Source organism: Notamacropus eugenii, chromosome 2 (assembly GCF_028372415.1).
Source record: "Notamacropus eugenii isolate mMacEug1 chromosome 2, mMacEug1.pri_v2, whole genome shotgun sequence".
NCBI lineage: Eukaryota > Metazoa > Chordata > Mammalia > Diprotodontia > Macropodidae > Notamacropus > Notamacropus eugenii.
In genome coordinates this window covers 440,132,076-440,148,000 of record NC_092873.1, presented here as the reverse complement: position 1 = coordinate 440,148,000, position 15,925 = coordinate 440,132,076, and the positions used below count along the sequence as shown (strand labels likewise).

Here is a 15,925-nt window from a genome sequence, read left to right as displayed (position 1 = left end):
AGACTCCCTTCCAAATCTGATAATCTATGATTCTAAGATATCAAACTTTAATTATCCTATTTCCAGCGTAATAAAGAGATAATCAGCAAGTTAGCCAATACTGCTGCAACAATTTTGAAAATTTTCTGGTACTTTCATTGCTGATGTTAACTTCATTAAATTACAAATATATATAATTTAAATCATTTGAATAAATTTTTTTACAAATGTTAAAAGTCTGATACATATCTGGGTATATTAAACTGAGAGTTCAAAAATATTAAATATATTGAATTCCAGGTAACTTCTGACCTTATTAACAAGCTCCTATAGACAAAGAATTTAAAGCAGGGGTAGAGAACCAGTGGCCTTTTAGGTCCTTAAGTATGGCCTTTTGACTGAACCTAAATCTAACACAACAAATCCTTTTATTTTTATTAATACATCTTTGTTCTTTGATATTTAAAATGCCAAAGAATAAAATAAGTTTCAACAAAATAATCCTCCCAGATTGTCCAGCACAATTAGAATATCAGTAAGCTATAAAGGCTAAATTGACAGCTGCTCTCATTTTACATATATATACATATAATTATTTTATTAGTATTATATATTATATATCATATATAATATTATATGTGTATATATATAAACGCTCATTACTTAGTTCTAACTTCCCCTGCCTGGCTAGTGCCACTATTGTATGAGGCTGGTTGACAAGTTCATGAGGGCTGAGCATGCCAGTCTGTTATCAGCTTTTGACAATGATGCACTGTGTTTCTGTTTCAAGTTAAATTTGTGAATAGTTGTACAACAGTATTTTTTAATTCTGTCTTCTTACCAGCCCATCATATCAAAGAAGACCAAGAGAAGACTGAAGGAAGAAAACAAGACTTTTTAATGAGGATTGGGAGTTGCAATATTACCTTGTTTCTGTTAAAGATAAAATGATTTGCTTGCTTTGTGATACTGCAATATCAACATTAAAGAACCTTAATACTCATCAGCATTATAACACTCATAATGATCAAATATTCTAAATTATCAGGAGAGACATGAAAGGTTGTACTGCAGAAATTAAAAAATGAAAACAAAAGCAAAGACAATTCTTTCAAGCAGCAATAAGACCTAGAAATAATGTCACTGAAGCAACTTATAAAGTAGCTTATATACTCAGGAAAAAAGGAAAGCCATTCAGTGATGTGGACGTTGTGAAAGAATGCAATGTCAAAGTTGTAGGAATTCAGTAGACAAAGAGGAGTCCTATAGTCATAGGGTACTATATAAACACAAGCATGGAGGTTGAAAAGAGAAGGGAATAACAGTCATGTAACAATTTGATTCCTTATTTGCCTGCCAAGTAAATTTCATTCCTGGCTTTCAAGGCCTCTAGAGTCTAGTTATATCCTGGGTTTGAATCCTGCCTCACACATTTACTAGCTGAACGACCCTGAGCAAGTCAATCTCAGTTTTCTTGTACGTAAAATGAGGTATATCTGAGGTCCCTTCCTCCAGCTCTAGATCTAAGATCTTGTGGTTCTACTCTCCTCCAAGAATGCTACATTGCAGTCGAATTGGATTATAAATACACCCTACCCTTTTCTACTTCTATGTCTTTGTTCATACAGTCCTGTCTATGCATGAAAGAGCCCTTAGTCCAAGGGAGAGGAACCTATAGCCTCAAGTCCACATGTAGCCCTCTAAGTCTTCAAGTGCAGTTCTTTGACTAAAGATTTGTTCTGTGATGTTTACATTCAGTCAAAGGGCTGCACTTGAGGATCTAGAGGGCCCCATGTGGTCTCAAGGTCACAGGTTCCCCACACCTGCCTTAGTCCCTTTCTTTGCCTGCCAGAAATACTTTAGTATCCAAGACAAACTTAAATTGGTCTTAGAACCAGAAGGATCTTGAGTTGCAGTGTCTGCTACAACACTAACTAGTTGGGTAAGCCAGAGGCAAGTCACTCAGTCAAGTGCCTCAATTTCCATATATGTAAAATAGGCACAATCCGTTCATTTCCACCCCAAAAACCTGTTGTAAAAGTACTTTGTTAAACTTAAAATGCTTTTAAAATGGGATTTATTTTTACTTATTAAAAGTAAATGAACTATAAACGCATTTGTTATAATTATTTTGGATTTTGATGTCAAGAGTATGTACATACCTGCTGCTGAAGGGTCTTACTCGTACAGCCACTGTCACTTGACTATTCTCTACCTTCAAAAGATTTGATTGTCTATATGTGTTCTGAATTATAGTTTCTTCTCTCAATAAGGTATTTTCTTGTGATCTTTCCCTTTTATTCTCAAGAAACGAACTAGGTGTACTTTTTTGTTTTTGCATAATTTGAAGGCACGTCCTATTTTTTGGAATCGACAAAGCTGTGATTTTCTCCTGAGGAGTATTACTTTTTGGTGTAAATTTGTTTTCTTCCATAACCCATTGTCTGGGTGTTTTTGGCTTTTCCACACTTCCAAACTTATTATTTAAATTTTTCATTGTTTCCTTTCCAACACTTTTATTACTTAAATTTCCTGTTGTAATTATCTTTATATCTGAAATGTTCCTAATAGGCTTTGTTACTGCTGAGTGTCCTAATCTACTAACTTCATTTTGACTTTGTGACTCAACTGATTGAAAAACAGAACACCTATCACGTAAAAGGTTTCCATCTTCTGCACTGAGAGCTGAACATTTTTCTTTGTTCTTTTCATCAATAGTTATTTTTCTTTGTTTTATATCTTCAACTACAGGTGAAACAGATTTAGCAAGAGAATGTTTATCAGTGTTTGCTGTCTTTACATTTTTATTACTCTGTTCCAAAGCAGACTTCTTACTGTAGACTCCATCTGGCACATTTTTATTTGTCTTACACTTTTCCAGAGAGTCCATTGTTATACGACACTGCAACGTATGTTGTCTAGTTGTTTCTTCCTGTAGCTGACTACTAAGCAAAGGGGGCTCTTGAATTTTTCTAGTTCTTCTTTGAAGCGTCAACTTGCCTTCCGAGTTAGGTGCGAAGGGTGCATCTTGTACTTTTTTACAGGCTGAAATAACATATGTTCTATTTACTTCTTTGATTTTACTTAGAGATTTTAATAATGGATCATTTTCACACTCTGGCATCTCTAATTTCATAGGTTGCTTAAGTCTGCTGCTTTGGGTAAGGGCAATAAGTGATGAGTTATTTTGTGAAGATAAACCAAGGGTATCATTGCGATTTTGAATAAAAGTTGTATTGTACATTGACATTTTAATAACAAGAAGTCTTTAAAAAAGGACTCAAGCTGTAGAATTTAAACTCTTTGAGTATGCATTTAATTTCTGATCTTTTCTTTATGACATCTTTTTAAAATCTGTCAAAAACAAAGAAAAAAAATTAGATTTCAGACAAACTTAAAAGAAACATTTATAACTTAGAAAACATGTTAGGGTATTAAGAATCCCACCACTTATGGAAATCATACTACATACATTAGTAGGATGCTACTTATATGAGAAAGTAATAGGTGGGCTTTAGCAAATAATATCCGACAGAAGATCACATCTTTACAGTAACACAAATGACTGAAAGTATTAAAAAATACAAGCTCCCATTGTGGCTATTGTTTGTTGATTTTGAACAAGCTCCTGATTTGGCAGGACAAAATACAAACTTAAAGATTCCTCTCAACAAGGCATCACTCTTGAATATTTAAAACACACAAGATATCTTAAAAGACACAACAGAGAAAACTTTGACAATCCTTTTATCGTATCAATAGAGGCATAAACAAAGACATCTACTTGCTAAAGGTAGAATGTTCAGAGAAAAGTCCAAAGGGAACAGGGTTTACCTATAGATTGTGATGTACTACAGATGTTCCTATTTGTAAATAACATTATGCTGATATTATTGAGCCCAAGAACACTGCAGAGCCTTCTAAATGAGATTCATAATCACTTTCAGTCTATTTACACAGAAAAAAACCAAGTGAATGAAGGACACCTGTTGATCAGATGATGACATACAGATGGATGGACAGCCCATATAACCATTCCATTAATCTATACATCTTCAATAAGCAGAACATATAGACAACGAACTCCGAGTCTGAAATTAAACAGATGAAGAAAACAAAAGAGATCATTTTGGGAAAGTTGTGCAGTGATTATAATGACACCAAGCTTCTCCCTAAAACAAAAGCTTATCTTTTAACACCATAATTCTTTCAGTGCTGCTATATAGCTATGAATCATGGAATAACACAATCTTCAAAGAATCAGAATCCAAAAGGCAATAGAGATATGCATAATGGAAATAAACTGCAATATATTACCAAAGATGAATTACATACAAGAAATAGCATAAAAGAGCATCAGAGGAATGTTTGACTAGAAAAGGTGAGCTGGTAAGTAGCACCATCAAGGGAAAACAGATTGAAAGTCTATGAAAGACAGTCGTACTTAAGTAATATTACAAGACTTAGAGAAAAGCCCTCAGCACATTGAAAAGATCTTCTATACAAAATTTATGGTTAGATATGTAATGAGAATCACACAGAATGAAGTATAGAGAGTTACAGTACAAAAATAATAAACTCACAGATCCAATGAAGTATTTTATTTAAGATGTAGCATCAAGATAACTAAATTAAATGTCTTTGTGTCCCTAAGCACATATATAATGCTTAAAATCTTTATCCAATTGAGAATCAATTGAGTTCTCTTTGTGACCAGTTCCTGTCATTAAAGGGTAATAGGTTAATATATGTGGATGTTAGAGACTTCTGTCCTTCACCTTCTTTTCTCCCCCAAGTTCTGAAAAGCAATGAGAAGGGTAAGCTTTGTGAAAGAAGTTTTAGGGAAAGTGAAGGAAGGAAGTACAAATGGGACATTTAAAAACAACTGTATTCTATATTCTTATGAGATCACAAAGGAATAGAGTTGAACTAAAGGCAGGAGGGGCAGCTTTATTGAAAAAAATTAAAGAATTAGTCCAATGTTCATGTGGTTTATGTTTACTTATTAGAAAATTTTATGGATTTATCATCTTCACTAAACATTTCCATTAAATACAGGTCTACAAAGATTATGCTCGAAACTGCTACTATATTAATGTGGTTTTTTCCTATTTTTTGTTGGATTTTTGGTATAATTAAGGGGAGAAAATAATGTATTTAAGCATTAGAAATTATATATTAGTTTGGTCACCAGGTAAACTGGTTCTTTGGAAGAAAAACAGACTTCTAACTTGGTCTTCCTTAAAAGTTACTTCTTTATCAATGCCATTTATATCACAAGTATTGAACATTTTCAATAGGCACTGTACTTTGGAAGACACAAAGAGCATAATAAACCTTGCATCACTTCAAAGAATTTATAACCTAAATGAGATAAGATATAAATAGAAGAAAATTAAACGTGATGTCACATTATAGCAAAAGACACATGACAAATGGCACAGTCAAAAAGTATGTAGAGTTCACTGCCTGCAGTTTTTGCAATGCTAAATAAATGAAAAATAGCAATCTTCCCTCTAGGAATTTACAGTTTAAATTACACAAAAGGAAGATCATCTAGACAAACAACCAACAAAGTCAAAGTAAGAAAACCTTTATGGCAACCAGGTGTTGTGAAAAATGCCATTATGCTGGGAGGTGAAGAAACCTGCATTCAGCTCCAGCTCTGCTATAAGGTCATTAGGTTGACCTAAAAAGTTATTTTAACATCTCCTCGCTTTAGTTTTCTGATCTCTAAAATGCTGACACCTGTCCCACTTACTTCATGGGACGGTTGTTGAGGATAAAATGAAAGATATAAAAGTTCTATGAAAGAGTTAAGCACTATATGAACGCGCTTTTACAAGCTCTTGTATGTATAAACATTATAAAAATGGGTTTATCCTGTAATCAAATCAACCTATGAAATAGACTACAAGTTACAGGAAAAACTGCAGAAATTTTTAAAAAATAATCTTTTAAAAAAATATGTGGAATAATTCAAGAAATCCTCCTAACTCTAAAGACTCAGACTAAATGATCTTCTAGGTCCCTTTCGGCTCCAACTATAACCCTATTTTCCAATAATTCTTTTGAGGGACGTGAACACTGATGAGGACTCCCCATAAGAAAACTTCCTCTACCAATGCAAATCCCCACCTGCTCTGCAACTCGGTCTTAAAAGAGGCGTGAGCCGACCTTTACCTAATGCATTAAGGTTTTCAAAGCATTTGTAAGCATCCTTTTAATCCTGACAGCTCTGCGAAGTAAGGGCTACAAGAGTTATTATTCCCATTTTACAGATGGGGAAACTGAGGCGAGGCCTGACTCCCCAAGGCTTCTGTAGTGACTCGCGGTTTCTGTGGCAGGTCAGTAAGGTAAAGGCCGCAAAGAAGATTCTTGGTGAATGGAGGGCAAACCCTACCTCGCGGAGCAGGAAGACAGAAACCACACCCCGGCCCTGCTCCATCCCTCCTCTATTCCCCACAGGAGACCAGGCGCCGCAGGGCCTCATGGGTAAATTATCAACGCCCACCCGGTCTGACAGCTGGCACTTTCCTCCCCTCCCCCCCCCCGCCTTTTTCTCGCGCTCGCGCAAGCGTCGCAGGCCGCGGAGGGGGGGCGGTGGCTGAAGTAAGCGATGAAGCTGGAAGGCCTCCACCCTCCGGCCCTTGCCCGGCTGGTCTCATCAGTGCCTCCCGCCTCTCTCTTCCACCCGCCTGTCCCAGTCCCCTCATCCCGAACCCGGACCGCCGAACTCATCACGGCCACAAGCACTCACCTCCACCCCCAATCTGCTCCCGGCGCCGGGACAGATTTGAATGAGCGCCCAGCCTGCTGATTGGCTGCCAGAAGCGCGAGTCAGATGCTGCGCCTCGCTTCGTCCCGCCCCCTGCCGGAAGAAACCGTAGTTTGTTTGGGTTTGTTGTTGTGCTGTCGGTGCGTCCGCTCCATCCACCCGCGCTTCCGGAATAGAGGCTTCTGGACGCGAGAGGGCAGGCTAGAGCGCAGAATGGAAGTTTCCCCTCCGGGTTTCCTGGCAACTCTGGGTTCCGCCCACCTCTTCCCTCCGGGGCAGCCTGAGGCCTTCTACGTCAGCCTCCCTCCCTGGGGAGGAAGGAGGGAGACGGGGAGTTACTACCCAGCTCCGAGGATCTCTTCTTGGACGTTCGCTGAGCTGGGCGCCCCGTAGCCGCGGGGTCATCCTGTGGGGGACTTTGTTGAGAATAAGAGCTTGCTCAAAAGTAAATAAATAAATAAGAAAACAAATGAATGAAGCCCGAATCCCGCAGCGCAGGAAGGCTGCCCCATGGCCATGCCCACCCCTAGCCCTATCCCCCCACCCCCAAAGTAACAATACCCTGGAAAAGCTCCGTTTCAGGAGATCAGGCTATACCTGGTCATTGTTATTGCTGGCACACAGCAAGAGCTTAATAAATGCGTGTTAACTGACAGTCGTATTTATACCCAAAATAAACCGAATCTCTCAACCGGTGAGTTCCTTGCCTTTCCACAGGTCTGAGTCTTTACTTAGCCCACCTCACCAGAATGCCCTTTCTCCATCACTTACTTATTTTACACTAAATCTTCTAACCTGAGAGTACAGAGATTCCTAAAATAGTTCCTTTGACTTTGAGACAACCTGTTTATGTAATCGGAATTTGAGAACGGACTGGTGTTATACATAAATATCAAAAAGTACCATAAAAACCCTGTGGAACAATGATAATGCTTTTATTGGGCTCTCTGTGAGACTAGCCTATTATGGTATTAAACAAGCCCTTGGGATAAAGAGTCACTTCTCATGATTATAGCAAACTTTTATTCCCCTTGCCTTCTATGCTTCCAGCAGGGAAGAATTCCCCTACTACCTCTTAAATCGGTTGTAGTATACAGCAGCCCAGCCAGTTAACTGACCGCGATACTGGAGACAATAAAGGAAAAATTGTGGTACTTGTCAAAGTCCTGGACTTGAGGGGAGTACAGGAAATAGACATCCCTGTGCTGATGGAGAAGAGGATATTAGGCTTTTCAGCAACCATGTTTGAACCTGGTATAGGTGACTTATTAGGAGATGAAAAGAACAATGTATTCCTGATTCCTGGGAAAATTTCTGTGAGGTCAGAGCTCAAGAGGAAACATATAGCAGGAAGGAGTAACTTCAGAGTGAAGATCCCTTGGGTATAGAAGTGCTGGGATAGGCACAATTTATGTTTCCTGTCAAGATCAGGATATCCTGGTGTGTGTCCTCTAGTCCAACTCTAGACCTCAACAGGGTCCACAGAAGAACTAGGATACTAAGTATCTTTGAGCCTTTTGCTAAATGCTACTAAGTATCACAAGAGGAGTCACCCACCAAATGAGGAAATGCAGAAGGCAAACCTTACTGGGAGTCTAATAATGGAAGAGACTGAGGTTCTGTATAGGTCTCTGGGGGAGATGGTTGCTCATTCTGCTCTAAGTTTCATTTTTTTTAAAACTGTCAATAAGATTTATTTGAGGGTTTATGGTTTTTTTTAAGTTGTGTGTTTACAAGAGGAGTTGGTAACAGCACACTGGGTGGTGTTCTACAATGAATTTCCCAGATTTTCTGAGTGGGGCAAAGGAAACAGAAAAATGGGAAATCCCCCTAAATAGAACAGGCTCTGGAGGTTGTAAGAAAGATTTTGACACGAGCATTAATTTAAAAAGTTGTGTTTTTTTTTTTACTGTGCTTTATGAGGAGGTAACATGACATAGAGGAAAGAATACCAGAATTGGAATCAGAAGAATGGGGTTTCACTGAAGCTCAGAACTGGAAGGTGCATCAAATACCTTTACCTACTCGCCACTACAATGCTTCCAACAGGTAGTCATCTGGTCTTCGATGAAGCCCTGTAAAATTGAAAATCGATATTAATTCCATTTATAAGACATAGTCAAGCTGGCACAGGTTTAAGACTCTTTTCAATAGTCACTAGCTTAAGAAATATATGTGTGTATGCATATATATTATATGTGTGTGTTTATGTACACACACACACACATATATATGACTCCATGTGTCAGTTCTTGGTATTTTTCATGTTTACCCTCATTTTCCTTTGCATTTTGGTGAGAATGACCCCATTTCATAGTGGGCTTGAAGGATCTTGAAATGCTTTATTCCCTTGTTGTCATGCTGCAAATGTTACTTCCACAATTGTCTCCATTTTATGGATAAGGTAACTGAGGCTCAGAAGAGAAAAATAACTAGGGTCTTCAACCAATAACTAGGTTTCACACCAACAGTCTCTCAAATATCTCTAATAGTCATTGGAATGTGTTCCTTAAGAGCTGTAACTTTTGTACCTTTCCTTAGAGTAATAACCATAGGATTAAAAACATCACAGAGATTAGGGTCACATGTCTGTGGCATGAAATCCAGCACTCAACTATAGAGATCTAAATAAAGGCAGGGAAACCAGTTCAGTCCCTTTGTCTATTTACAGTCGGATGTTATGAGTCAACCTAGTGTCGGTAGCATCACACACACATGATCACTGCTGTCACAAACTGAAACTATGAAAATTATTGCTGGTCCCACGCCATTTCCATGTCACTATGTGCTATGCCCATGAAATTTTTTGCTATGATTGTAGCTTCCATTGAATCATCCATATTCTCTTTCCCTCTTAGTGTAACTAGCAGAATAAAAAGCCTTCATTTAAGGTGAGAATGAGTTGAAGATATTTCCCAGTCACTATTGTTTCCCTGGAGATACATTTTTTAGGCAGTTGGGTGGCTCAGTGGATAGAGACTGGCCTGGAGTCAAAAAGATCTGAATTTAAATCTAGCTTCAAGTATCTGTGTGACACTGGCAATCACTTAACTTCTGTCTGTCTCAGTTTCCTCAATTGTAAAAAAGGGTATAATAACAGCACCTACCTTGCAGGGTTATGAAGATCAAACGAGATAATATTTGTAGTGTGCTAAGCCCAGTACCAGGTACATATTTGGTCAAAGCTTGATAAGTGTTTGGTTTTTTCCTTCCTAAAGCTACGCTACCAATTTATAGAAAATGAATACTTTTTTAAACCACTTGGCTCCCCCTCTTCTTTATCTTTTTCTATCTTCTTCTTTCACTCCCTCACTTTAACTTCTGAAATAGAGCTCATGGGGCTTTCCTGAAAAGGCAACTATGAGGACCATGGGGCAGCAGCAGCAAAATCAAATTCATTTGGTGCAGAGATGCTGCCCAGGGAATCACAGTATGATGGACACAGGATTGATTTGGAGGTAGATGGTCCTAGGTTCAAACTGAGGCTCTGCTTCTGACTAGCTAGATGATAACCATGGGTAAATCACATTGCCTCTATGGGCTTCATTAAAAGGCTGTTGGACTAAATGCCGTGTACTTTTAAATATAAACTATTTAAACATAAACCATGAACTAGCAACATCACCCCCACTCCTTTCAGCTGGTGCATTTATGCTGTTTTGTATGGCATGAGGGTTTACCCACCTCCTATTATCTGAACTGGCTGCTAGGACATCTTCCCCCAATTCCTAGAGGCAGTTAAGTCAGCTAGGTTGCATAGTAGATAACCTATCAAACTTAAGAGTCAAGAAGGTCCAAGTTCAAAACCTGACTCAGACACTTATTATATCTCTGACTCTGAGCAAATCACCTAACATCTCCCAGCATCAGTTTCCTCATCTATAAAATGGGAATAATAATACCTACCTCACCGAATTATTGTAAGCAACAAGGCTTATATGTTGGAGAGTATTGTCTAAACAAGTATGCCATGCAACTTTCAACATATTGCTAAGCAGTGAACACACTGACTTCAAATCTCAGGGCTCTGTACCACCTGACTAGCTGAGTGACCCTGGATAAATCACCTAACATCACTCAGCTTCAGTTTCTTAATCTGTAAAATGGGGGTAATAATAGCATCAGTTTCACTAGGTTGTTGCAAGGATCAAGTTACATAACAAACAAAAGGCACTGTGTAAACCTTAAAGTGCCACATTAATGTTGGCTATTACCTATTATTATTGATAGCTGTGTAACATGGGGATAGCAGCTTGTTACTCAAGTACTCAGTTACCCTGCTGTCAAGGCTTGTATCTGAAAAGAGCATCACAACTGGTATGCCTTGGGCAACATGTCTGCTAAACACTGAACACATGGAGTTCCCCTCTTGGGGCTCTACCGCTTAATAGCTGGGTGACCTTGGAGAATTCATCTCAACCTTTATGGGCCTCAGTTTCCTCCTCTGTAACATGAGGGACTGAACTAATCTCTGAAATACAACTTAAATATCTAAGATTCTAAAACATGCCCCAAATGCATGACTATAATTCAAGCTATAAAACAAGTGTTAAAAAAATATCCAGTAGAGGGAGACAAATTGAAAGAAAATAAAGTGAAAGCTCACATGTAAAAAGCCTCTTAGAACTTGCTGTTTATTTCATCATTTTTTTGATAGCAAAATAATGGATCCTGAAAACTTTAAATACAGCATTGTCAAGAAGTAGTCTATTCCTCATTTTAAAAATCTATTGTCATTTACTTCCTCTTCGTAGAAAAAATCTATGATGGGCTTAATGCTTTTTTTTCTTAGGAAAATCAACATCACAAGATTATTTTAATAACTCATGAATACTTCACATTTTTGAGAAGTAATAAATAAAAGAGTTAAACAAAATGTATAGTTGTCCCGCAAAGATTGTTTGGCGGTAGATTGTCTGTCTAAGTGTAGGAGGTATAGGATGGATTACCTATCCATATACATGTTGTTTGAAATGGAAAGAGGCACAGATTCAGAGGAAGCAAGAAAGAGGGTTGTATCCCAGATCTACTACCTACTATAGGAAGACTTCTTAAGACTAGTACCTTCCCTCTGTTGATTGTTTCCTATTTATCCTGTATCTAGTTTGCTTATGCATAGTTGTTTACATGCTGTCTCCCTTTTTAAACTGGGAGCTAGGCACAGGGACTGTCTTTTGTCCTTCTTTGTATCTTTACCTCTTAGCCTAGTGCCTGGCACATAGTAGCCACTTAATAAATGCTCATTGACTAACTGGGTGACCTTGGGGAAGTGACAATCTCTTCAGGTCCAAGTTTCCTCATCTATTAGGTAAGGAGGATGTTCTAGTGACTTCTGAGGTTTCTTCACTAAATCTTTCGCTCTAAATCTATGTTCCCAATAGGTTAGAGAGTGTTTTTAAACCCACACCCACACTTATTAGTCACTCTTTTTCACCACTATGGTAGCAACTGCTGACCAACTGTCACGAATGGGCAGATAGGCACTAGAACCCTGGGAGTGGCAGCACCTCCTGGGCCTTTGGTCCTGTTTCCAGTCTGGCTATCACCACCATCATCAAGGGAAGTAACTCCTGTGGAGAAGGGGCCAGCAATCATACCAAATTCCACCCAGCGGGTGGCAAGCAAGCTGGCCTAGCAGAAGCAGTAATTTACTCTCTTGAGGGAGAGACAGGAGGCAGAATGCTCCAGACAAATTGAGCTACCACCACCATGCATCTCTTCCCAGACCTGGTGGAAACAGCTTACAATTGTGAGTCCAAGAACCTTAAGAATATAGAACAATTACTTCCAGCCCACAGCCTGTAGCCATCCTACTGGGGAAGTATGCATCCTGACAACTAACTCAGAGTTAACGAAGACCCTAAAAGGAAAATTCTTGGCACTAAAGTTCTTGAGGCTGTCAAATAGTTCAGCATCAGAAACTGATGTGATTTTATCAGGTGAAATTTCATTAAAGAAGAAATATTATCATCTGCTTTGCTGGTACATCTCAGGGACCTTGGGACCCTTCCATCTGACTTGTAGCTGAAACCTTCTGTGTGTATTGTTTCCCTCATTAGAATGTAAGCTCCTTCTTTGAGTGCAGGAACTATCTCTTTCTATATGCATAACTATATTCTTCCTGGGACTGTCTATCTATTTATCTCTCTATCTATCTACCTTGAAGACTAATCTGAGCCTTTCTGAAGATTGTCAGACTCTATCTCTCCTCTCATAGTTCTTTATGTGACCCACTGCCACAACATTCTCCTAACACTTTGCCAACAGCTAGAGACATTTCTGACCATTAGAAGAAGTCAACTATGTATGACCCCCTTCTCAGTGCTATTCTGAATTCTTGTTCAGTCATTTCAGTCATGTCCAATTCTTTGTGACACCATTTAATGTTTTCTTGGCAAAGATACTGGAGTGGTTTGCCATTTCCTTTTCTAATTCATTTTACAGATGAGGAATTGAGACAAAGAAGATTAAGTGACTGACCCAGAGTCTCACAGCTAGTGCCTGAGGCCAGATTTGATGCATTCCTGACTTCCAGACCAACTCTCTATCCACTGCACCATCTGCCTCCCTTGCTATTCTGACTACCCTACACCAAAGGCCTCTTGTGACCCAGTGGATTGGTGTTGGAGAGATTTAAGGTAGGAAGAGCATTTAGGAGGTTTTTGCAAGAGTCTAGGCAAGAGGTGATAACAATACAAACTAAGGAGGTGGCTGTATGAGTAATGAAAAGGGATGGGCGACATGTTATGGAAATGGAAATGGCAATATTTGGCAATTATTAGCCATTTGGGGTGAAGAGTAAGAATTCAAGAATAATACCAAGATTTTGAGCCTGAAAAACTAAGGGTCAAGGTGCTTTTGACAGAAATAATCAAGTGTGGAAGAAGAGTGGATTTGGAGTGAAAGATAATGAATACCCTTTCAGACATATTACATTTGAGGTATTTTGGGGACATTCAGCTAGAAATGTCTAGGAAGCCATTGTTGATGCAGGCCTGGAGTTCAGGAGAAAGCCTGAGGGGAGCTATACTGACCTGACAATTATTAAATCCATGATGATCATTAAATTCACGGGAGCTGATAAGGTCACCAAGCATGAGAATGCAAAGAGTGAAAAGAAGAGGGCCCAAGACAGAAACTTGGAGCATGCCCACCATTGGGGGCAAGGATTAGAAAAACAAGGGAAATCATATAAATGATGCAAAGAAGAATATGAAATTGAGGAGAACTAGGAAATTGTAGTATCACAAAAATCCAGAGAGGAGAGTCTCCAAGAAGAGAAGAGGTCAACATGTCAAGTTCACATGCTTACAGAAGTTTCAGTTTAGAACTGAGTGAAAGGAAGTGGAGAGTGTTCACAGTGAGTGTATATAACTTTTTCTATGATCACATGTGGAGAATCACACATCATAATATGGAGCTTCACAGATGCATTGTAGTATGGGAAACACAAATCTGCTTTATTTTACATTATTTTATAAATTGTTTTATAATTACAGAATCTCAAAGCTATAACAGAGCACAACTCCATCCCTGAAGCAAGAATTCCCTCGAATACATCTTGATAAGAGGTCATCCAGCCTCCAAGACAGTAAATCCATTACCTCCGGAGTCAATCAATTCTACTTTTGGAGAGTTCTAATGGTTAAGTTTTTTTTTATCTTTTATGAAACCAAAATTTGCCTCTCAGAAACCCAATCAGGAACTCAGGAATTCCCAATGTTCCTAGATTTATCTCTGGGGCCAAGAAAAACAATCTATCTTGTACATGATAGAGTCCTTCAGACATTTGAAGACAGTTGTTATATGCCTTTTAAGTTGGTATTCACTGAAAATTCATAATTTTTCATGGAATCATAAAATGTCAGAAAAAGATAGAACTTCATAAATCATCTAATATAAGCCCCTTAGTTTATAGATGAGGAAATATCAATCTAGAAATATTAAATTACTTCCCTATATTCATATAGGCAACTAGGGGAAGTGGTGGGCCTACAACCTAGTTTTCTTGGTTGTTAGTTCAGTGATCTTTCCACCACAGTGCATTGTCTCCTAGTCTGGTGAATTACATAATTTTAAACAAGTATAGAAAAAGTACCTGCAAGTTTTATCTAAGTAATATTTAGAGAGGATATGGATCAGACCCTCTTGACCACATGATAATTTTTTCATCACTTTATATTAGCAAAAATTGCACCTATACTGAGCTTACTCTCCCAAAATCCACTCACGTTGGCAGGTTGTACCCCCAGAGAGCAAATGACTACTTCTTCCTTTAAAGTCCATAGGAGATGGGGTTTCTAATACAATTACTTATGAGCTCCCACTCAGAGTACTCCCCAATATCAATTAAGTAGTTACAAAGGCATATTTGTTGAGAAAGTGTAACAAAGAGAAAAATATAAAAAACACCCCACAAACTGGGAATGCTCTGTCCCCCCTTCACACACTCCGTCCTTTTATGTGGGATCAAGAAAGAATAAATGCAAAGAGACAAAGGAAACAGACACCACATGTTCTAAGGTGGCCTACTGCCCTTCCTCAGTCTAGCAGCTCACAGGACGCAACCTACTCCAAAGTACCAAGAGACATACATAAAGGACTCAATTCCAGCTCTATTATTAGTTCTTCTGTTCCAAACCCAATCAGAAAAGTATAAGCATCAACCACTCAGTCAATCATAGTCAGAAAAAGGTTTACCAACCCTCTATATATTGGACTGAAATCAGGCAAAGAATATTCCACATTCTTGATATGCTTTCCAGGAAGGGTGAATTTATGTATATCCTAAAGACAGAATCATCATTGGCCAATCTTCTATCACACAAATATTTATATGTAGCTGTCCTATGATAAATTCCAATATTTTTACAAGACAATGAGTCAAATTTTGTATATTTTAATTGCAAATTTCTCAGCTGACAAATTTTAGGTGTCTATATATTGAATTTACAGTTTCTGCATTCATTCTAAACAACATTTTTGAAGGACCAAGTTTTCATAAAAAGACTAGATGTTCTTGTCTTTATTCAATAATGCCTAGGGCTGTAGAAATGCAGCTGCCAAATAAAAAGCTCCTTAGATTACAAAAAACCAACCATAGACTCAGTCTTTCCAGAGAGAAAAAGAAGTGTTTCTCTAACCTTATAAGATTCATGAATAATTCCA

At 38.3% G+C, this 15,925-nt stretch overlaps 1 protein-coding gene across 6 annotated transcripts in view; it reads right to left on the bottom strand.

Moving 5' to 3' along the window:
• The window catches only part of KIF14 (kinesin family member 14), a 64,461-nt gene extending 57,504 nt beyond the window's left edge, over positions 1-6,957 (bottom strand). For 2 of the 6 annotated variants that reach the window (XM_072648269.1, XM_072648274.1), the window contains exons 1-3: positions 6,383-6,693; positions 3,966-4,070; positions 2,142-3,333 (exon numbers count right to left, since the gene is read on the bottom strand). In XM_072648269.1, coding sequence (XP_072504370.1) covers positions 2,142-3,229 — 1,088 coding nt within the window. In that variant the 5' untranslated portion in view covers positions 3,230-3,333; positions 3,966-4,070; positions 6,383-6,693. Of the gene's footprint in view, positions 1-2,141; positions 3,334-3,813; positions 4,071-6,382; positions 6,694-6,739 lie in introns of those variants that run through there. The other 4 variants (XM_072648272.1, XM_072648270.1, XM_072648271.1 and 1 more) reach the window with 4 other exon arrangements.
• Between the last annotated feature and the right edge of the window lie 8,968 nt (positions 6,958-15,925).